The following is a 25,000-nucleotide window of genomic DNA, read 5'->3' on the forward strand; positions in this document are numbered from 1 at the left end:
ATGCTCCCTGTGTGTGCCATATGCTGCCTGTCCTATGCTCCGTGTGCCATAATCTGCAAGAAGAAACCCAATCAATTCTTCTGAAGGCGCCTGTACTCACATGGGCAAATGTAAGTACGGAACACAGGTGGAATGCAACATTCTGCGTTAGGCACATTCTGCGTTAGGCACATTCTGCGTTAGGCACATTCTGCGTTAGGCACATTTTACAAATTCTGCCAGGGCTAGGTAAACATTTAAGCACAACTGTAATATACACATATAATGCTTATGTAAGAAATGCATTCTGCCTTTAGTTTTTATTTAAAATGACGCATATATAGCAGGGAAAATAAGTATTGAAACGTCAACAACTCAAGTAATCCACATATACAAAGAACTCAAAACAAATAAGTCCATAAATTATGTCATGTGCAGTAAAGTGGATTGACACAGTATAAGTGTTGATTCAATAAGTATTAAACAAATGAAGAAAAGGAAGTGCAAAAAGGCAAGATTTCTCATTACCAAGGTATCACACAAGAAGCATCTCATGACAGGAAAAAGCAAAGCGCTCTCTCAAGAGCTTTGCAATCTTATTGTTGCAAAACATACTGATGCCATTGGTTACAGACATATTTATAAGCTTCTGAATGTTCCAGTGAGCACCGTTGGGGCCATAATCCAGAAGTGGAAAGAACTTCATTTCACCCTAAACCAGCCACAACCATGTGCTCCTCGCAATATTTCTGACAGAGGAGTCAAAAGAATAATCAGAGTTGTCCAAGAGCCAAGTAATCACTCAGGGGGAGCTTCAGAATGACCTTGAATTAACAGGTACAGTTGTTTCAAAGAAAACAAGTAAAGCAGTCAACCCACATTCGTTTAAAGTTTGCTGCGCAACATTTTAATAAGCTAATTCAATTCTGGTAAGATGAACTATTTGGATGTCATTGACACACCATGTTTGGAGGAGAAATGGCACTACACATCACCCCAAAATCAACATACCAACAGTGAAGTTTGGAGATGGAAACATCATGGTGTGGGGCTGTTTTTCAACATATGGTACTGGCAGACTTCATATAATTGAAGGAAGGATGGGTGGGAAATGTACTGGGGCATTCTTGATAAGAATCTGCCATCTACCAAAACGCAAAAGACGAAACAAAGGTGGCGATTTCAGCAAGACACTGATCCCAAACACACAGCCAAGGACACTCTCAATTAGTTTCAGAGAAAGAAAATAAAGCTGCTAGAATGGCCCAGTCTATAACCTAATTTGAATCCAATTGCAATGTATGGAAAGAACTGAAGATCAGAGTTCATAGAAGAGGCCCCCAGAACCTTCAAGGTTTGAAGACAATTTGTATGGAAGAATGGGACAATATCACACCTGAGCAATGCATGAATGCATGCCACTAGTTTCTCCATACAGGAGGCACCTTGAAGCTGTCATCATCCAACAAAGTCTTTTTTATTAAAATAAATACATTTCAGTAAGTGTGTTCAATAAAACTTATTCCCTGCGTCATTCCACTTTACTTGTAATGTAAGTTTCAACCCTCCTCACCCCACAGATAGAGCGGCGAGAAACTGCCACAGCAGCCCCCCCCATGGTTGCAGGGTCTGCTGTATGGAAGTTTTGCCACTTACTTGATTAAAATAAAAGCCCATCAAAATATTAGTACATAGTGTGAAATACTGTCAGTCAGAGAAGAATGCTTAGTTTAGAAAAAGTTTACAGATAAAAAGAGATACAGCAAATGTATTCACATGAATTCTTTGTTAGAAGTAATTTAGTACTTTTTATGTGTATTTCCATTATTTAAAAATAGCTATGTAAACTGCTTTTCATGCAATCAGGGTTAGGTACACTAGCAGCCTGGATGCAATTGCTTACATTCAAAAGGATTGCTTACTGTCTGCATCTCAAGCTAATGCTGTTCACTTTTCTGTGGGCCAGCCTACTAACCTAAGGCTAGCAAAGCAGTGGCACTTCCTAGTGGTAGTTTTGTTGAAGATGGACCCTCATTCTTACAAATACATGAAAAGTCAAAAATACTACAAATACTATTCATACTAATCATTTGTTTCTGTTACGAAAGATCAATTCTCTCACCATTAAGCTGGTTTGCTCCATTGTTGTTTGTGTCTGCAGTATTAAGTTGCTCAGCAGTTTCTGATAATCTGTGTTTTTGTCAATAGTATGCCTCAATATTTCTCTATAAGAAGAAAAACATGAATACTTTAGGGTTATTGCTAGTGGGGGTCATTTGCATTTACATTTTTTTTAAGAAAGCAATGTGCACAGTGCAAATAAATCTACTCTAAACAGTCCCCCAGATAAATGTACCTTAGTCCCTGCTGCCAGTCTGCAGCTTGTTTCCCCTTCTACCTGGTGCAGAGTGAAGCACGCACATTAGCTTACTGAGCTCTCCTTATGTCAGAGAGATCATTTGCATGCTGTGACATAGCAGGGAGGAAGGAGGGGCCAGTCTGTGCACGGAACAGCTTTTTTTTTTCTCCTCATGTGCCACTCCCTGCTCGTTCTGGTTCATTCCAGATCACAGCAGCACTGGGAGGAAGAGCTGGAAGACTTCTCTGATACTGCTAATGCACTGTAGTTAAACTAACAGCCCTTTCTGAATTTATAATACATTTTGTAATGCTTAAAGTTTATTTTTTGTTCAACTGTTTACTGAGTTTGATTAACTCATTAATGTGTCCCTTTATTTCATTTACGGATCTTTTTCTGTGCAAAGCTATGTTATGTACAAATATACCAGGCAAGTACTAGAGTATGGTTATTAATATAAATAAAAATGTGTTCTTTTAAAATAAATGTGCAAACCCTTATTGACAGTGCAGTGAGTTATAGTTCAACACCATAGTCAATTATACTAAAATATTTTTAGCTGTCATTTTATATATTTAATAAAAGGTTTAAACAGATATTTCACAAAGCAAAGCTGTTTTATTAAAAGTAAGAAAATTAGCAAACAAGCAGCTTCAAGTAGTTTGTAAGTAATAGGGGAAACTTACAGCAAATACAAATTAAGAATTAAAATCTTAATTTTCAAAAAACTCTACATTTGTTCAGAGCCAAAACTAGGCTCTGGAATTCTTAATATAAAAGGACATCCTAACAGTAGCCAGAAAAATATTTGCCACCAGGCCTTCCAGCAGTACTTATTGTAAACTAAGGCCAAAAAATAAATAAAAGCATTATACAGATATTTCACAAAGCAAAGCTGTTTTGTTGAAAATATGAAGAGCAGTAAACAAGCAGCTTCAAGTAGTTAGTAATAGGAAAAGCTAACAGCAAATAAAAATTAAGAATTAAAATTAAATTAAAAGCAATTTTACATTATATACAATGAATGTACTATGCAGACATAAAATGTTACATGGTGGTTTTGCAATACATATCTATTAAAATTCATAAAAAATTAATTAAGCAAGAAAATATTCCTTTTACCTGCCCTTGTCTTTAGATGTTAGCATGGAGAAAAGTGCCTGTGGAGAGCTTTGGTCAGACCAGGCTGATGTGCGAGAGGTAATTGGTGTTTCCCCACTTGCAGTTACCAAGGAACGGGTGGAGCTCTGAGTCTGAAGAAAATAAAGTAGCTATATAAATATATCCAAACATTCTCGTGGGTATTAGCTGGGCTTTTTATCAACTTTTACATTTTTTAGAAGATTTACATTCTCAAATAAATAAAATGACTATATTGGACATGTATCTTGAAATTGTGGTACAGGTATAGATAGACCTGTTATCCAGAATTCTCAGGGCCTGGGTTTTTCCAGATGATGTTTTTTTCTGTAATGTTGATTATCAAACTTTAAGTTATTATCACTGTTTTTATTATTACAAAGAAAAAGGAAAAACTTTAATTATTTGATTAAAAATAATAGATGGCCTTTCCATAATGCCGAACTTTCTGGACAACAGGCTTCCGGATAACAGATCCCTTACCTGTTAAACAAGAGATAATGCTGTGTGTATCTCTGCTTCAAAAATATGAATACAAAAGTATGAAAATTAATATCACGCTGTCTCGTTAAGTAAACCCCAGTCCAAGGGTTACCAAAATCTGGAACTGGAGGCCTGCTAACAGTGAGTGCAGTAGCAAAAAGTAGTTGCAAAGTATAAAAATTAATTTACTAGGACATGAATAGGCTATACATGTAGTCTACAATAGTCAAAGTGATAGCTGACCATTATTGTGAATGGTAACCATGCAGCTTAATGTAACTGCACAAAATTCCTGGCCAACTAAATGGCTCAGCAGTTCAGCTCAGAATAACTTCATAGCAATTGCCATCACTTACAGGTGCACTCAAACTAACTTATTACTGGATTGCAAGCAGCACATGAACAACAAAATATTTAATTAAAGAGAGAAAACAACAACTAAAATTGTAAGACAAATGTTCCCTTGTTTTGATCTCTTTTTCTACAAGAAAGCTGTTGGACAATGTCATCTATCTGCAAAGTGCCTCCTTTTAAAGGTACTCAATATCACAGTAGCTTTCAGGGGAGTAGGGAGACAATACCTTCTCATATATGCTTGGTGTGGCTCTGGAGAACTAGAACATGATTGTCCACCATTTCTCACAGAGGCAAGCCAAAACGAGGCTCTGAAATTCTTAATATAGAAGCTGGCTAAGCACATCCTAACAGCAGCCAGAAAAAATAATAAAAGATAATAGAGAATTGAAAGAAGTCTTTATTTCTGGTGAAAACCAACTGAAATGAAAAAAGTATTGGAACAGCCCCTTTATGCTGGCCATAGGATCTGCTCATTTGGCAAGGTCATGAAACAAGCGGATCTTTCTCCCAATATGCCTGCCTAAAATGGGAGATATCTGGCAAATCTGATCATTTGGTCCTAAAGCCAAACAGGGTTACAGATGAGGATAGACAGTGAGGAAAACAGTGAGCAGCACAGCTATGAACATATACAGTAGCATCACAGCAGGCCTATAGGAATATAAACACACCAAGGACACAGAGAGCAAATAATAGAAAATGGGGGAAAGCATTTCTGTAAATAAGTATACATTCCATGCAATTCAAACAACCAACAACCGACACAATCCTACCCTGCCTAACCACCCAACTTGGTAGGCTTTTCCCAAAAAATGTCCCAATGGCACATCAGGGGTGCTTCACTTGGAGGTATCAGTGAGTGGAACTGTCAGCCCAGCGTCCCGACAAAAAAATGAGTAAATACTCTACTATAGCAGTCATTCATTGCTTCACCACAAGGACGACCATGTAATACAGAAAATTCAAGCCGCAGCACTCTTAAGAATTGAAAAATGGCTGCTGTTAGGATGTGCTTAAGAGTTGAAAAATGTTTATTTGTGCCAAAAATCAGAAAACGTTGGCTGGTTTTTGGCACAGATAAACACTTTAAAACATTTATCGGAGTGCTACAGCATGAATTTTCTGGACCCCCAACATCCCACAGACCACTCATCATGTTTCAGAATGGACAATGAGGAACAAGTAGATACAGGTGGAGTGCAGCATCCCCCTCCCTTCTCTCAGGGCCCACAAACCACTACAGACCAGTTAGTCTGAAGTATCTTGCATTCAATGTAAAATTTACTTACACATGCTATTTTTAGTAAATGCCATATCTCCCTCTGTCGCTTGGCTTGCATTTGCATGAGCGAACTGTCTGCTTCCTTGATGTTATTCACAGTCATCTCAATCTGAGGAAGCAGATCAATGATTTTCTGCTTGCAACCTAGAAGCTTGCTGAATGGAAATAGTAGACAGATTACTATTGAGATAAAAACACTTCATTCTAAATATTCTCTAAGATCTCCACATTATTAAAAAAATAAAATATCATAACAAACCTTTCAATACCAAAAATTCAGTCCAGCAGACAAAATCTCAAATAAGAGTCATTGCGGAGATTACCTTAAATGACCAAATAGTTCCTTTAGAACTCTGTCTTGTCCTTGCACTGTCTGTACAAGAATTTTCACCATTTCAGTGCTGTCACTATATGCTTTATCTGCAAAAGGAAGGATACCGTAAGTTTTAAAGAAAAAAAGGTGTCATTTTTCTATAATGAATACTATTGTATACAGACAATCATGTAAAACTACATACCTGGAGAACGAGGCTTCAGCTGCTTGTATAATTCCATTGCTCTTTGTTCTCTACAAAGAAATTTAAAAAAATTAGAAAATACATCACAAAAAGACAAAGTCTACTTATGACATACAACAAGGTTGACCACCTGTGTCCATCAACAATTGTGTTTATATCATCCTTTTTTATAGATATAATGTAAATGTATGTAAATATTTTGTACATACAAAGTGATACAGTATAAAGTGTCCTTAGTGGCTTGCTGTGATGATGCAATGACCCACATCATAGTTATTTTGCTGTGAATCATCTCCAGATTGTCTACTCAGTATGTTTCTACTGATTTACAAACTGTATTAATTTTGCCGTTTTATCCACTTTTCAATTGCAGTGGTGATTGAGGATAATATTTCATCCACTTTTGTATTGTAATGGCAATTATTTTAATTCTGTATTTTTAAATAGGCAGAAAATAATTAATCATTAGATTGTACCTCATTTTTTTTTAAATATTTTTATTTATACATTTATATTCAGTGACATACATTTTAGTATACAATCTTAATAACAATCTATATATTATCGAGAATGTAATCAGTTTGTTACATCAGAAGTTGGACATAATGCTACAATAACATCGGTTGTCAGATTACCTGTATGCAATACATAGTTCCACACCATATAGCATTCATATAGCATTATATAGACATTACCAAAGTCGTACATTTTTGTTAATGAAATAACAAGCCTACAGAAATGACCCTGTAGTAAAATTGTATTGCAATATTTGACAGAATAACATCACTGTATCATATAATAACATAATTTGTTTTGCAAATAAATATAAATTGCAACCAAACTAGAGGAGACTTCCCATTGTTTGTCCTAGTTTTCTGTATATGTGGGGAGTGGAGTATAATGATCGAGAAAATTCTGTTAGATTTATACTGTGTATCTCTGAATCTGTGTCTAACCCATGGTTCCCATATTTTTTGTATTGTCGACATCCGGTGTCCAATGTTAGCCCTGTTAAACGCTCATTTACGTAAATCCAGTCAATCTTATTTTTGAACATAACGTAGTTTATAATTATGGACTTCCAGCATTTGGCTATAGTTTGCCTAGCCGCTAAAAATATATGATTCAGTAACTTACATTTCATTCTCGGGACTCCCTTTGGTGGTAAACCCATCAAGGCCTCGTATGGGTTCTTGTGTAAGTTTATTTCAAGGACAGGGAAAATCAATTGATATACTCTCACCCAAAAACCGAACTACTCATGGGCAAAGCCACAAAATATGACCCATTGAGCCTGGCACAGCCCCAGAAGCACTGGTCATTGGGTGTATGATAGATCTTTGCTAGTCTTACCGGTGTAAGATACCATCTCATAAATATGACACATTACAGGATCCCCTGACAGTAAATAAGTGAGCAAGTCCACCATGAAAAGGACTGGGCTGAGATACCAGGTATGAACATACAGTAGGATAGATTGTACCTCATTTTAAAGTTGTAATGTACAACCTTAAATTTGTCTTCCTGCTGACCCTATTATCTCTGCACTATGTTTTGTACTTTCAAGCTAGGTAATGCACTTGGAAATAATTTTCCATTATTAAATAATAAAAGAGTACCTTTCATGTGTTGGCGATTAAGTTGCATAAATCCATATTGGTGGCAAAAAAACCTGTAGGGTTTGTTTAATGTTTAAATGTTTTTAGTAGAGTTAGAGAAGTAGTAAAAATGTCTGCATTCATCTTTACAAACTCAAATATTCACTGTATAAACTGAAATTATTTTAAAGATTTTGCTTTCCTTTGAATCACTGCACTAATATTTAGTTGTATGACTAAATAATGTTTCGGAGAATTGCTGCACATCTGTGTTGCATGGAATCAAAACTTCTGGCACCCGTTACATTCCACAATTTTCCTGCATTTCTTGTTTTTGGCTCAGAAACAGCATTTTTGATGTCACCAACAAGTTTTCTATTGAAATAAGGTCAAGGGGATTGGGCTGGCCACTCCATAACATCAATCTTATTTGTCTGGAACCAAGATGTTTCTCGTTTACTGGTGTATTTGGTGTTATTGAAACACCCATTTCAAGGGCATTTCTCTTCGGCATAAGGCAACATGACCATGTATTGAATTTGATCCATGATCCCTGGTATGCGATAAATAGGCCCACCACAATAGCTTTCCCCATCATGCTTCACTGTATTCACAGTGGACTGTGGCTTGAATTCTTTATTTGGTTTTTAATTTTAGATCATTTTAGCTGAGCAGCCTATCATTTTCTGCACTTCTTTATATGTTTTCCCCTCTCCAATCAACTTTTGAACCAAGTACGCTGTTCTGAACAATGTCTGGAACCACCCATTTTACAGATACATTTTCAGAGAGAAATGCACACACAAAATTTTCTGCCTTCCTTTCTTAAATAATGGCCATAATTGACATGTTTTTTCACAGAATGAATGACCTGACTGATTGAACTTCACACTGCTATTATAATTAATTTTTTGACTTTTTTTATTTTTAAAAGCTATTGTGATTTTAAACAAGCCTCAATTAATGATTGAATTACACAGAATCAGCAGTATGCATGTCATGAATGTTGGGTCTGTTGGTTTTCTATTACTCTAACTACACCCACTACTAAATTATTTGCCATGTAGAAATATAATTTGTACCAAAAACAGTGATCACGTTAGTGATGTCAGATTGCTATTATTCTGAGCACAACTGTATATGATCTTGGGGTCAACCCAAACTAACTATGTAACGTGAAAGATGTATTTATCCACATATTAGCCAGACAGAAAAAACTTATGAATGGATGTTTTTGTGTATGGTCTAAGCTATTTCACTTTCTTTTCCATTTCCAGTGATCCCTTAACAAAGCTTCAAATAACTTGCCTTACAGGCCTATAATTGACAGGCTAAGATCAGAACACTTTTTTAAATATTAAAATTACATCAGCTTTCCTCCAATCCATAGGCACCTTCCATCCAATCCATAGGCACCTTCCCAGAGGAAAGAGAGTCTAAGAAAATCAGTAAAAGAGGTTAGGCTAAAACTGAACTAAGCTCTCCAAGTACTCAAGGTTGTATACCATCTGGTGCTGGTTCCTTGTTAATCTTTTGGATCTTTTATTACAATTTTTTTCCATTATTTAATGAAGACACACTCTCAATCTCCTATCTTTTAGTTGTGATAGTTTCTTTCTACTAACGATATATCTTTCTACTATCACTATACTTTAAAAACTTTTTCCTCATTTTCTATCTATGCCTTCCAAACTGCTGTTTTACAACACTTTCTATCATATTTGTACTCTTTAAACGTAGCTTCTGTTCTCACTTACATGCGGCCATTGCTCTGAGGGTTTGCAGTTAACAGATAGAGATGGACATAGTAGAGTTTTTAAATTTAATGTGCTGGATTGTTAGATATCACTAGATCCAGTAATAGTATGATTTCTGGTTGTGGCCTCAAAGACATAAAATTGTCATGCGACAAGTTTATAACCTTGTTTCCATTAAATGTCCTGGCAGTATATGGTAAAATATATTTTAATTCCTGAATCTGCCAAACCTGCAATACAGTCATATGAAAAAAGTTTGGGAACCCCTCTTAATTCTTTGGAGTTCTGTTTATCATTGGCTGAGCTTTCAAAGTAGCAACTTCCTTTTAATATATAACATTCCTTATGGAAACAGTAGTATTTCAGCAGTGACATGTTTATGTCCTCTTCGATCCCCTGCCCCTAGGCAACGAGCAGGGGATCGAATGGCCATTGGGGCACGACCGCCCAGGGGCCCCAAAGCACTAGCAGGCACGTGTCACTTACGTGTCCTGCTGCTGCAGCCTGCACTGCGCTGATCAGCTCCGCCCCCACAGCACAGGCATCACGTCGCAGATCTCTTCCTGGGGCCCTTCCAGATCGTCTGCAACAATCTCCAGCAACTTTTTCAGGTTAGTGCAACAATTACACACACAAACACACCAACACACACTTATTGCAGTAATACACACTTAGATTCACATTTTTGTGCACTCACATGCACACGCACACACGCGCACATAACATGTAATTTACCAATTGTACACATGCACATACATTTCATTGTGGCTTTTTTTTTTTCTTATCGCATGGTCTCTTTTTTTGGCTGAAAAAAATGCTTTATTGCCATTACGAATAGCGTATTCGCTAACCGTACTGTGCAATACCTTTTGTATGTTATTTCGGTGATTATATTGCAATTTTGGGTATTTTGGTGCATTTTTAGCCATTTTATTGAATTTTTTGCCATTTTATTGCATTTTCAGTCTGCATATGTTGTGTTCACTTGTTTCTAGCCGTATAACCTATTTGGCCCAGCTAAAATATTCAAACTGTGATAGCCGATTACACTAGTCTGGAAAAAAAAAAACATTGATTTTTGTGGTTTTTTTGCATTTCACTCTTTACTGCCTTACTTCGTTTTGCCTTGTAAATTTTATCTACTATATATCCATTTGGGGGTCTCTGTGCACCACATAGTTTGGTATATCTATGCATATTGGGCATCAAAGTGTTCAGTAGACCCCTGGCGTTCATATTTAGGATGTTTTATGCTGGTAATTATACATGGACAATACGATGCTGGAAAGTTGAAGCTTTGAGGCAATTTTCAGATATTTCACCAAAACCGACAATTTTGGGAAAGCCTCACGACTCAGTAGTTTTGAGCAGAAAGGCATGGGTACCCATTTTAGATTCTGTAGAATGTGTACTTTCCAAAAATATATGGGTTTGGGGGGTAAACATATATTTCTGTGTTTTTACCCCACAAAAACGCAGTCAATGTGTTGATTTTTTTTATTAGCTGAATTTACCCACAGGATTATTTGTATGCACTAACTTCATTTTGGGGCCTCTAAATGCCATATACTTTGGTAAACCTATGCACAGTGGGCACCAAACTGTTTGGAGGACCCCTGGCAATCATAGTTAGGATGCTTTTTCTTGCTACATAATGATACATGGGCGATATGATGCTAGAAAGTTGAAGCATTGAGGCAATTTTCAGATATTTCACCAAAACCGACAATTTTGGGAAAGCCTTGCAACTCAGTAGTTTGGAGCAGAAAGGCATGGATACCCATTTTAGATTCGGTAGAATGTGTACTTTGCAAAAATATATGGTTTTGGGGGGTAAACATATATTTCTGTGTTTTTGCCCCACAAAAATGCAGTCAATGTGTTGATTTTTTTATTAGCTGAATTTACCCACAGGATTATTTGTATGCACTAACTTCATTTTGGGGCCTCTAAATGCCATATACTTTGGTAAACATATGCAGAGTGGGCACCAAACTGTTTGGAGGACCCCTGGCAATCACAATTTGGGTGCTTTTTTGTGATACATAATGATACATGGGCGATATGCTGGAAATTTGAAGCATTGAGGCAATTTTCAGATGTTTCGCCAAAACTGACAATTTTGGGAAAGCCTTGCGACTCAGTAGTTTGGAGCAGAAAGGCATGGGTACCCATTTTAGATTCAGTAGAATGTGTACTTTCCCAAAATATATGGGTTTGGGGGGTAAACATATATTTCTGTGTTTTTACCCCACAAAAATGCAGTCAATGTGATGATTTTTCATTAGCTGAAGTTACCCACAGGACTATTTGTATGCGCTAACTTCATTTTGGGGCCTCTAAATGCCAGATACTTTGGTAAACCTATGAACAATGCCCACCAAAATGTTCAGAGGAACCCTGGCAATCATATTTAGGGTGCTTTTTCTTAGTACGTAATGATACATGGGTGATATGGTGCTGGGAAGTTGAAGCTTTGAGGCAATTTTCAGATATTTCACCAAAACTGACAATTTTGGGAAAGCCTTGCGACTCAGTAGTTTGGAGCAGAAAGTCATGGGTACCCATTTTAGATTCTATAGAATGTGTACTTTCCAAAAATATATGGGTTTGGGGGGTAAACATATATTTCTGTGTTTTTACCCCACAAAAATTGCAGTCAATGTGTTGATTTTTCAGTAGCTGAAATAAAGTCCTGAACAATTTTGATGTGCTAACTTCATATTGATGTCTCTAAATGCCAGATACTTTGGTAAACCTATGCATAATGGGATTCAAACTGTTCAGTGGACCCCTGGCAATCATATTTCAGGTGCTTTTTCTTGGTACCTAATATAGTTTGGGATATGCGGAGCAGCAAAATAAAACCTTTGAAGTGATTTTTCAGAATTTTGAATTTTTTTTAGAAAAACCGCTATGTTCAGACAAGCTTTTTTGTTTGGTAGTTGGGAGAAGAGAGACAGTTACCCATTTTGGAATCAGCAGAATGTGTACTTTTTAAAAAATGTATGGTTTTCTGGGGTAAACCTACGGTTTCAGGATTTTTTGCCTTGGAATCTAAAGCATGCCGTTTTTCTGCCTTAGTGCTTTCAAAATTCGGTAATATACTGCAGGGAGTTTTTGCTGTACAGAAGTCCTAAATCTCCCTAAAACTATACATATCTGGTATTGGCACGTTCGAGAGACATAAGGCTTTCCAAATCAGTTGGATTTTCATCCGTAAAATGAAATATTTTTCTGGTATAAATTGATATACTATGAAAAATGGTAATTTTTCATTTTTTTTGGTATTTAGCACTATACATTTTTTTGCACAGGTGGAAATACATAAAAACTCAGGCAGATTTAGAAAGCTCAGTTTCTACCGAAAAAAACAATGTATAGTTTTCCAAGGTAAACTATAGGTTTCCCCTCAGATAATGCCCCTAAAGTGAGAGAGCACAAAATGTTTAAAAAACGGCTGGCATTTCGTGTAACCAAAATGTGAAATTCTGCTGGCACTTAAAGGGTTAAACAAAGTTAAGAAAAAATAAAAATTCAACCCACATTCTGTAGGTCTGCATTTTTAAACCCTTTGATGTTATTGTGTTCAGGTTAGATTGCATGAAAGACAATGTCTCCAGTGCTCCAGACCTAGTCAGCAGCTTATTGGCCAGTTTGTGGGGCAATCCGACGGGCTTCCCAGATCGATATCTGGTCAAAAGTCGGGCAGATCTCGATTGGGCAGGTTAAAAAATCCTGTTGGATCGTGGCCGCATCTATGCATCTATCCGACCGTCCGTATCGGATCCATTATGATCAGCCCGATATCGACCACTTCAATGTGGGCATATCAGGGAGAGATCCGCTTGTTTGGCAACATCGTCAAACGAGCAGATCTCTACATCTATGGCCACCTTTATGCTTGGAAGTTAGTAAAGAGTTCAGGATTTGCTGGTATTTATAAATATTATAAATATGAATTGTGTCAGACTTGAGTGTCTGTATTTAATGTGTTATTGGTTCTTGAGTTATTAATTCTTTAGTTTTCCCACAGATCCCATATTTGTTTATGAGAATCTAATGAGTCAGCTAGTAGAGCCTATAGATAGGACATTGATTGTGTGTGATCCACTCTGGATTTAATTTGTGATATTGACAAGGTTGGTGATAGCCATTTCAATTCAATTGTCCATCTAGTTATTGTGAGGAGTTGGGATAGCAGTATGTTCTGTAATTTAGTTAGTTTCATTGGTGGAAGGCAGAGTAGGGCAGTTTCCGGATCTGGGGAGAGCTGTGTATTAAAGATCTGGGATGCAAGGTGGAACGTTTCTGGACATATTTTGGTCACTATTGGGCATTTCCACCATTCCCCCTCTCTGAGCAGTTTCTAAAACAAGTATTTGGGAAGCTCGGTATATATTTTTGTTTTTGTATTGGAGTGGTGTACCAGCTCATGATTAATTTATATGTTGTTTCCTTTATGCTAATTTTTGGGGAAATATGTCTGATTGCTTTCCAAATTTTTACCCATTTCCCTGGTAATATGTGGCAGGACAGGTCTTTGTACCATAATTGTGTGTATGTCGGATTGACATCTGGGAGGAGTTTCGGTTAACAGAGAGTAGATATGGGAAATTGCTCTGGCTGTGTATTCAGGGTTTTTACATCTGGATTCAAATTATGAATTCTCTATGGTTAGTTTAAAGGCACTTTTTTAGTTGTAGAAATGTACTAATTGGTTATAGCAGTATATTTCCGAGTTTGGAATATTGTAGGATTCTTGCAGGAGACTTTGTGAGATTGTGCCTCTACGATAGAGTAAATCCTTTATTTTATAGAAATTATGAGATGACCACCATTTGAATGATTAGTGGAAAGTCTGGATTGCCTGTTATGGGATGTAGGTTGCTATGTAAGTCATGTTGCAAGATTTTCTTTTTTAGTGAACTCCATATTTTGAAATGCAATGTTATAATTGGGTTTTCTATGTTATATATTTTTATGTTCTGTTTGGTCAACCAATGTAAAGCTGATGTATTAATTGGTGAGATTGTAGCATTTTCTAAGTCTACCCAAGGTAACATGTTCGGAGGTGCGTGCCATTGTATTAATTGGCTTATTCTGGCTGCTTTGTAGTACATTGGGTAATTCGGAACCTTAAGGCCACCTTGGTTGTTAGTCCGGAATAATGTGGTCTTGCTGATAAGGTGTTGTTTTCTATTCCAAAGATATTGAAGAGATGCTCTCTATAGCTGGTGTATGTACTTATTTTGTATAGGGATGGGCAAAGTGCGGAATAGGTACAAGATTTTCGGTAAGATTATCATGCGTATTGAGGTGATGCGCCCTAACCAGGAAAGTAGGAGTCTGTTCCATTCGGATAGCTTAGCATGTAGTTGTCGAATCATTGAAGGGAAATTGGCTTTGTAAAGGGTGTTATAGGTTTTTGTTATCTTGACTCCCAAATATGCCAAGGAACGTTGTTTCCACTGAAAAGGAAAATTTAGCAGTAATAGTTTGATTTGGGAAAAAGATATATCGATTGGCATGGCTTCTGTTTTGTTTATGTTGACTTTCAAGCCTGACCTCTGTTGAAATTTGGTCAGTATTTGGAATAAATTAGGTAGGCTTGTTAATGGATTGGTAATTGTCATACATAGTTCGTCAGCATAAAGGCGGAGTTTGTATGTCTTTGTGCTTTTGTTATATCCCATAATATTGGTTTCATTGTGTATTATCCATGCAAGAGGCTCTATTGCTAGAATGAAAAGAATTGCGGACAAAGGGCACCCTTGCCGTGTCCCTCTAAAGATTTTGAAGGTTGGTGATGGAATATTAAACATTTTTATGGTGGCTGTTGGATAGAACTTGTAGTCTTACGGTAAATGGGCCTGAAATGTTGTATCTGGGAAGTATATTGAACAAAAATGGCCAGGACAGAGTCAAACGCTTTATAAATGTCTAACATCAATAATAATATGGGGGATTTTGTGATATTGGCATCATGTATTATGTTAATTAATCTGCAGATGGCATCTGTGGTTTGTCTTTTTGGAATGAATCCGGACTGGTCTGGATGGATGGTCTGGCAATGCTTTGGCTTCCATCGGCCAGGAACTTGCCAATACCCTGGTAAAATGGGCTTTTAATCCACTGGGAACCTTCCTGCCTGCCATATTGTACGCCTTTGCAATTGCTGACACAATCCAAGAACTCGGCGTCTTCTTAGAAGGAGCCTTTCCTTTTCTGAAACCACATGAAATTATAAACAAATGCTCAGACTTTCTCCAAGATTCTGTTCTTTACAAGTAAATTGTGATAGCTCTTACCAAATCTAATGTATGCCACTGTCTCTCCTTCTCCGATCTTGGTGATGGACAAAAAGAAGGAAGTGACACCTCCAAATCCATATGAAATTGTGACACTACCTTCAGTAGGAACTTGAAAGATGGCTTAAGCACCACTTTATCCTTGAAGATTACTGTAAATGGCTCAGAGGCAGACAACGCAGCCAGTTCACCCACCCTACATGCAGAATTTATGGCAACCAACAGAATAACCTTTAGGGTGAGATTCCATAAAGAAATTTCCTGTAATGGCTCAAAGTGTGGTTTTGTCAACATGCACAATACAAATGGTAGGTCCCAAGGTAGTGCATACCCTAAAATGTGAGGCCTCATCCTTATATGGGCATTGAATAAACGTTGAACTATGGGATCTAATGCCCATGTTCTTCCCGCCAATGCTAAAATAGCCGACACCTGTACCTTGAGGGTACTTCTATGAAGACCTTTCTTATAACCAGAAAAAGAAAATCTACTATCATAGAGGCAACGGGGTTCTTGTCCTTCCGATATTACAGATTGTAGAAATTTTTCCCAAATCTTATAGTATTGTGCTGAAGTAGAGACTTTCCTCGATTTGAGAAGGAAGTTCACAACCTCCTCCTTCAAGTTAATTTTCTTCAGCCTCTCCCTTTCAACCTCCATGCTGTCAAGTATAGGTGATCTTCCTCCTGAAATTGGACCATCCCTTGAGAAAACCACCCTGGAATTTTCTGAATTCTCATGGGCTCTCCCAAGGTCAACTTGTAAAACAGGAAAACACGGTCTTCTTGGCCAATATGGGTCTACTACTATCGCATTGGCTGCTTCCCGCTTTAGCTTTTTTAGAACTTTCCAGATGAGTGGAATTGGGGGAAACACATAGATTAATCCTCTTGACCAGTTATGTCCGAGTCCATCTATGGCCAATGCTTCTTTGCATGGGTACCTGGAAAAAAACTTTTGACATTTTCTGTTTTGCACGGATGCCATGGCATCCACGTCTGGCAACCCCCAAGCACTCACTAGAGCTTGAAAAATGTCTTAGTGAAGACTCCATTCCCCTGGGTTTACCATACTTCGACTCAGGAAATCTGCTTTCTAGTTCTCGATACCCAGAATGTGTACTGCTGCCAGGTCTTCCAGTCATAACTCCACCCACTGAAAAATAGTTTTTGCTTCTTCCAGCAATATCATACTTCTTGTCCCACCTTGTTTTTGAACATAAGCCACGACTGTGGTATTGTCTGAAAACACTTTCACACTTTTTCCCTTCACTTGATCTGCGAAGACAATCAGGGCTTCTTTTATTGCTCTTAATTCTGGGATATTCGAGGAAACTTGTCTTAAATCCCAGGAACCTTGGACAAAAAATTCTTGCAAGTGGACGCCCCAACCGACCTCTGATGCGCCTGTAGTTACAGCTATTCATTCTGGGTCCTCTAATTGGGTGTCTTTTCCTAGGTGTCTTGCATGCCATCTTGCCCATTTTACGACCTGAGTTGTCGAAGACATTAGGCCTAGGATCCTCAGACAATGGCGTACTGACACTATCTCCTGACTTCTGAATTCTTCTATCGCCTTGACCATCTTTTCCTGTTTTTTTATCGGCAGACTTACAAGATTTCTTTGTGTCTGAATACGTGCTCCTAGAAAAGTGAGGGATCTGGTTGGACTTAGATTGCTTTTCTCCTCGTTCACTATCCAACCATGCAACCAAAGAAATTTTTATACTGTTTATTCAGCGAATGCCGTTTTACACAGCATAATAAACAGGTCCCACAGTGTGTATTCAGCTCACTGAATAAAACTGCCATTTTTGATCTACCGGAATTCAGATGTCCTACTAATTTAAAAGTTATTATAGTGGGTAGTGCCATTAACAGAGCACCCAGACGAGCGTGATATGCAGAGGAGCGCTTGGAGGAGTGGTAATAGAAGATGCGAGAGTCTAGAGCAGCTTTCTCTTCATGGGCATAAGTTTGACTATTCAAGGTATTGAAACTTGACCTGCCAATAACACTGTGTAACCTTGCAGCATCCACAACTGACACTTTCTTCACATTAAAGGAAAACTAAACCCCTTTAAGTACAACAGCCTCCCTTAACTGCTCTCCTTCACACAGGACATGCATGTGCACAACAATTGCGCATGAACCCTTCAGGATCTGTGTCACCAAAGACACCCGAAGAGTATCCAAATGGACAAAAGATTCTGCCTTGGAACTCCATTGCACTGTTCTGCATTTTTAGCTCAGGTTTTCAAACAGGGGCACTTTATTATGTAATAGACTGTGCGGGAAGGGAGAGATGAAGGGGACCAACAGAGGACAGTTGAGGGGGAATTTTGTACCTAGGGGGTTTAGCTCTCCTTTAAGGAAGTTTATTCAGACACAGGGGTGACCATTTCAGCATACAAAACATAAATCATAAAATAAATCTTGCCCACTGGGCGCTACCTTCACACATTTTATTAGTTCCCTCACTAAAAAGATCCCATTGTGGACTACCAGTAAGAAACCACATATGTTAGGGTCGCCCCTGTATTCATGATACATCTTTGGGGGATTGCTAACCTAGTGGCTTTTCTCAGCTGCTTGATGAATTCGACTCTGAGTCACTTGGTCACAGTTCCCTCTGCTACTTGCAGTGGCAGGCAGCACCCTAGCCCCTCTGGGAGTTCCTAAGGTAGACAGGTATCTTTTCTGACTGTGCCCTGATTGGAGAGACCTTCCTAAGCTTTCCATTACATTAAATACCTTTCACACAGGACAGCTTTCCTGTGGAAAGTGAGCTCCAATATGTGATTAGGACCACTGGAATGAATTGTCTGGATTGTCTGATCCTTCCACAACGCTACAGCTTTCAGGTCAAGACAGCAAGACAACCTCTGCTTAGTAATATATCCCTTGAAGTTTACATCTTCCATTATAAAGAATGTATAGGGAAAACTCAACTTTCTACACATTTCTTTGCTCATTCTCTTTTTCACTCTCACATCTTAAACTGTTTTTAATGCAATCAGACTATTGCTGCACAAATATTTCTGTTCCCCCATAGATATTATAATTTTATATTATAATAGGTAATGTCAAAGAATTGGGCAAACACTTTCACAGCAAAATTATATAAAAAAAATGTTAAGGCAATGTTGTAAAAACGTTTTAGTGTCAGCATCTTTAAGTTCTCAAATAATTGTACCATAGGCTACTGATCTGTGAAGAACTAAAAAACTATTTTCAGATAATGCCTCACAGAATAGACCCATACAGTTAAAGCTGTTCTTTTTAAAGGATAAGTAAACCTTAAAAATAATTGTAAAAATAAAAACTGGGTAAATAGATAGGCTGTGCAAAATAAAAAATGTTTTTAATATAGTTAGTTAGGCAAAACTGTAATGTGTAAAGGCTGGAGTGATTTGATGTATAACATGTCAGTCAGAACACTACTTCCTGCTTTTCAGCTCTCTTGGTTTACACTGACTGGTTACCCTGGCTACCTGGCAGTAACCAATCAGAGACTTGAGGGGGGCCACATGGGTCATCTGTTGCTTTTGAATCTGAGCTGAATGCTAAGGATCAATTGCAAACTCACTGAACAGAAATGTACGATGTTGCCCCCCTTCAAGTCGCTGACTAGCTCAGAGTTATAGAGCTGAAAAGCAGGAAGTTGGATTCTGGCTGTTTTAATAGACATATGTTCACTCCAGCCTTTATATTTCATTTTGGCTAACAATTTTTATTTTGCACAGCCTATCTATTTACACAGTTTTTATTTTCACACTGAACTGTTCCTTTAATGAGGGTGTTATCCTAAGCACTTTTGCAATGTATTTTCATTCATTATTTATTTTTTTAATTTCAAGATATTGAGGGATACATGTCCTAACTGTTAATATGAATTTGGTGACAACAGTGACACCTGTTGGTCATTTTCCCACCATTCTGACCATCAAGTAGTCAAGGAAGTTGTCCATGACTAAGTGCCCTAAGTGGATGTGAAACACGTAGGGCAGATGGAGATGCAAATATACATTTTTTAACTAATTTTCTCTGGTCCTGTGGATCTGTTTGAGTGCCGGTCTGCCTGCATCTTCTTCACATCCTTTGCAGTACCGCTCCCTAAAGCTGGGGGTCTGGTGCACCCGGACCACATTCACTATTTGGCGAGTCATTTACGTTTTATTTTGGAGCACCGTGTTTCTCCCAACTATTGAAATAGTCAAGAAAGTTGTGAGGAGAAAGAAAGAAACAGTTATGATGTTTTTCTGCTTAGGAAAGATTTGAGCAAGGTTTCTAATTTTTTTCCTAACTAATTAAAACATTTAAAATAATATGAATGTGCATTGCAAAAGTGCTTCGAATAGCACCATACCTCCTAACATTTTGGAAGTAAAAAGAGGGACAAAAAATGTTTTTGCAGGTAGTGCAGTGAATTTTTGACCACGCCCCTTTCTTTGGCCACACCCCCTAATTACCATGTTAATTTTACAACATTTGGTAGGTTATGAAAGTTTGAAAATAATTCTCCTTATCTAAACTGTTTTTTTGTATCTCAAAACTGTTACAAAGTAACTTATTTGCACCAGTTAGCTGTTCTGGGCTCTCTGCTAAAAGCCAATTAAGTTAGAAACTTTATTTTTCTGGCTGTTCAGTGGAGAGAAAATAGGGACTTTCCAGTACAAATGAGGGACTGCAGGTTGAGCTGTCAAAAAAGGGACTGTCCCTCCGAAAAAGGGACAGTTGGTAGGTATGTAGCACCCTCATCAATTTTACATTCACTTATGCTTAAGGTTTACTTATCCTTTGAAAGGGTATATACACATTTTAATAGTAATTTAAATGAATGAATATCTTTTTATTTTACTTACAGGTGCTCCATCACATCTCCTTGTCTACGGGCACAAGGACTCCTCTGCAGTTCTACTATCTCTGTATGAAGTCCCATTATAGTCTCATCTAAGAAATGAATCTCTCCAGCCTGTCAGGAAGAAAGAAAGCAAAAAAAACCTTTACAGGAGTATAATATTTGACTCAGCTTGCTATCATATATAGTATTTTCTTTAGCATGTGTGCAACCAATATCTGGGTGGTCATTGCTCTGATGGTTTGCAGTTAGTGAATAGAGAAGGAGACAGGAGTGTTTCTAAGAAAATGTAGCTAGTTTAGTGTAAGAGTTTTCTGCAGCAAATTAAGGTAGTGCAAGTTTATGCTGTTTTCCCATTTATTTTAGTCAGGACTTTTACTGAGAGACCAAAAAGCCCCTTTCAGGGCTGTGAGTGTCAGTGTGTGTGCTAATACAACATTGTGTTTTTGTTGGGTGCTGGGCTCCTTTTTACAATTTCATCACAATTTTTTTTTTTTTTTTTACAATTTTTTAGTTTAGTATTAGTTAGGGATCAAATTTAAGTCAGTGTCAATCAGAACAAATGAGTGACCCATAGCACCACTGCAGGCAGAGGCATTGGTGGACTGGCTGACTTACAAAAAACATCTCTGCTGTGGGGCAGCACTAGTGCTACCTCTGCCTCCAGTGCCAGGCCAAGTGGCCTGTACTCCCCAGGCAATCCAGACGGGCACTTCGCCCCCAGCTGCAGCGTGCGCAACAGGGGACACGCGCGGGGTTGTGCTCAATCGCGAGCGCGCAGGAGCTACATGGGGTGTGCATGCGCAACAGGCGTGACAGGGAGAGACTCTATGTGCTACCATAGCAGGATGACCACAGCATGGCTTCAAAGTACACAGAAGCCCAAACAGCCCCCACCAGCCCACTACATAGTTACTTTCTATGGCAACTTACAGCAGCCCCTCTGGCATTTGAATCCACATATTGCCAGTCCAGGTCTGCAGCAGTGTCCCTTCCCAATCCATCCTATGCTAGTCAGGCAACTGCCAGTGTCCCATCAGAGAATCAGCCCAGAGCCATTAATTACCATCATATGAAATACCATCACATGAGAATTTTCTCCTCATCTCGTGATCAACCCAGAGCAAGTTACTACTGCAATCCACCTCCTCCCAAAGTGTCAGTGAAGTTGCTTCCAGGCTGTCCTATAACTAATATGAGAGTCACACCACACCAAGATCCTAGTTGCCTTCCAGGCTTAGATCCAGTGGTGGTTTATCCCCGCCAGCTTGAAGCTGGTAATGTCACCTGCCACAAAGGACTTGTGACAAATTTGATAACCACCATTCACTAGGACCATCTCAGACTCTTGTCTTACATCCCACATGGTAACACTCAGTCTTGTAGTACAGATCTTTCTGAGGAGTTACCCAGGGTTTGGTGACATGCTAGAGAAGGCACATAGGGACTTCAATCACATCCACAGGTCCCCCACTATTAGCACATCTTTGTGACAGATGCAACACCACCTGCCACCCCAACTGGATCATCTGTGATCTACCAACATCATGGAACTCTACCCTGCATATGGTGAAGCCACTTCTAGAGCAGCAATAGGAAGTCAGCAATTACCTGCTAGAGCAGATTGGCAGGGGTACTAAGGGGGAACTGGAGTAAATGAAAATGTGTATTTTCCACCTTTAAACAGGCCACATTGTTCATTGGGGCACAGGGCATGTGTAAAAGACATTATCTTCCTGGTCTTCATGCTCAAGCAGATGTTAGATTGCCTGCTGGAGGAGGCAAATGTTTTTCTTGGAAGGGCCTGTCAATGAAGGGTTCTATTGTCAGTCAAGTCTTGCTGCCATTCTTCAAAGCTGCTCTTATTCACACCCTTTTTGACCACTCCAGGTGATATCTGCTGTTATAATGCTTGTCTTGGTGGGGCCTTTCACTAAAGGGTCATACTGCCTGTCTGAGGTTGGTACAAACTGGAGAGGTACAATCTGTAATCCTATTAATAATGGTCTCAAAAGAGAGTATGTAATCTTTAAACTGGGGGAACAGACACCATACTCTAATGTCATGCTGCTTATTTGCACTATGGAGAGGCAATTCCATTCATACTATCTCAAAAGAGAGTGCTTTATCTGTAAACTGGGTTGGCCTGCCTGCAATACTTTAATGCAGGACTGTCCAACTGATGGTCTGCCCTTCTGTGGCTCCCCACATTAAAGTCTACCTGCTGTGTCTGCTTACCATGTGTAAGCTTTAAAAGGTATCACTACAGAGATTAACTGGTAATATTAACTTGTAATATTGGTGTGTAGGCAGTCATCTCAGGTCATTTTGCCTGGTCATGTGCTTTCAGAAAGAGCCAACACTTTAGGATGGAACTTTCTGGCAAGCTATTGATTCTCCTACTCAATGTAACTAAATGTGTCTCAGTGGGACCTGGATTTTACTGTTCTTCGATCTACCAGAGAGATGTTATCTTGTGTTAGGGAGCTGCTATCTGGTTACCTTCCCATTGTCCTGTTGTTAGGCTGCTGGGGGGGGGGAAGGGGGTGATATCACCCCAACTTGCAGTACAGCAGTAAACAGTAACTGAAGTTTATCAGAGCTCAAGTTACATGACTTGGGGCAGCTGGGAAACTGACAATATGTCTAGCCCCATGTCAGATTTCAAAATGAAATATAAAACAATCTGTTTGCTCTTTTGAGAAAATTATTTCAGTGCAGAATTCTGCTGGAGCAGCATTAATAACTAATGCATTTTGGGGAAAAAAAATTTCTTATGACAGTATCCCTTTAACTTTTTTTTCAAGTGATTAGTGATATCCCTGCAGTGAGCACCAACCATTTGGTTACCGTGGTAACATGGGTGTGGTTTAAAGTGGGTGTGGTTTAAAACAGGGAGTATTAAACACTGGCTTCCATTATCGGCCCTCCACTATTTAGGCCAGAAAAATTCCTGCACTCTGTACCACAGAAGTTGGACAGCATTGCTCTAATGTTTGCACTCTGAAGAGACATCTGCATTCATACCTGCAACAGTTTAAAATACAGTGCTCAAAGGGGTAGGTTGACACAGCTAGTATTAATTTCAGCTTGTGTACTGTCATGATGGAACAGTAAGTTCCAGCATAGAAAGGGTTAGGTCTCCCACTTTCTCCCAATTCAATAAACCTTCTTCTAGAATCCACATTGTGAGGAAACCTCACAGTAGGGGGTAATTCACAAATACCCTCTAAATGTCATAAGGACAGACTTTCTGGCTAGGGGACTGAGAACACAATTATCATACCTGTGCTATAGTGGAGTGGTCTTGTCTCGAGGCAGATTTAAAGGTAATATTGTTTTATGCTCCTAACTTAAATATAATCTAATACAGATATAAATCATTGCACCCATTACTTACCTTATAGCTAGGACTTCTCGAGGAGTTCAAACACGCCCACATTATGATCCCTCCCAGTGTTACCTGATATTCTGATAAGGCCAGAATAATATGTGTTGGTCTTGGGGTGTTTGGTCTCTATGAAAAGAGAATTACATTTCCTACCTGATTTTCATAGTTTCATAATTTTGCTATACACCCACAAATAGTTTAGGCTGGTTGAAAGATCTGTGTATCCAGAATAGCCAGTTGTAAATTTGTGACCCGCCCTCACCTTTCTCATTGGATGGGGGCGTGACTTTTCTCTTCCCAACCTGGATATCAAGGGTCCAGACAACTGGGAAGAGGTATGCCTTTGGGGACCAAGCTGCTTGGGAGGTATATGTCGTTATTCTTCCGTTCCCCCGGAACAGGACTCATATAAGATCCTTCTATAGGTGATGTATGTAGGTTTCTGTAATTTTATCCCTTTTTATTTTATAATTGTTTGCTGCCATGTATGTTATTTGTAATTGTATCTGATCTTTTTATATTTTATGCACTGTCCACTTAAATCTACAATTTAAAAGAGTTTGTCTTTGTTGCTCTAAACAAACCTTTGACCTGAAGAGAAGTGTGTATGTCAAATGTATGTGAACCCCTCTTGCTAGTTAGAAGGAAAGTTGTGCATGTTTTATCCTTTATCTGCGGGTGTGGGAGTTTTGTGTTGACTGATTGCCTTAACCTGTCTGCTGGAGTGAATGTCATAGCGCTTAGCTAGAAAGTATAGTGGGATAAGCCTCTATTAAGTGTCAGAGTGTCTAGATTCGGGTGCTTGCGGCCCTTAAGTGCGGTGGTGGCAGCTTTGAAGTTTTGGCATGTTGGGACTGTTTGGGTGTGACTGCGTGTGAGTTCTGCACAGGTTAGCAAGGAACTGCGTGGGCCTTTACAGTTGCATGCTGTATCACGTGAGTCTGTGGTGGCGTGCGTGACATGTA

At 38.7% G+C, this 25,000-nt stretch overlaps 1 protein-coding gene across 1 annotated transcript in view; it reads right to left on the reverse strand.

Annotated features, from left to right (window-relative positions):
- chuk.S (component of inhibitor of nuclear factor kappa B kinase complex S homeolog) overlaps positions 1-25,000 on the reverse strand; it is a 132,475-nt gene that overhangs the window by 5,859 nt on the left and 101,616 nt on the right. The window contains 6 exon segments of the mRNA NM_001092658.1: positions 2,102-2,204; positions 3,461-3,591; positions 5,608-5,755; positions 5,924-6,020; positions 6,119-6,168; positions 20,649-20,758. Of these exon segments, the coding sequence (NP_001086127.1) occupies positions 2,102-2,204; positions 3,461-3,591; positions 5,608-5,755; positions 5,924-6,020; positions 6,119-6,168; positions 20,649-20,758 (639 nt within the window).

The sequence above is a fragment of the Xenopus laevis genome, chromosome 7S (genome assembly GCF_017654675.1).
Source record: "Xenopus laevis strain J_2021 chromosome 7S, Xenopus_laevis_v10.1, whole genome shotgun sequence".
Lineage (NCBI taxonomy): Eukaryota > Metazoa > Chordata > Amphibia > Anura > Pipidae > Xenopus > Xenopus laevis.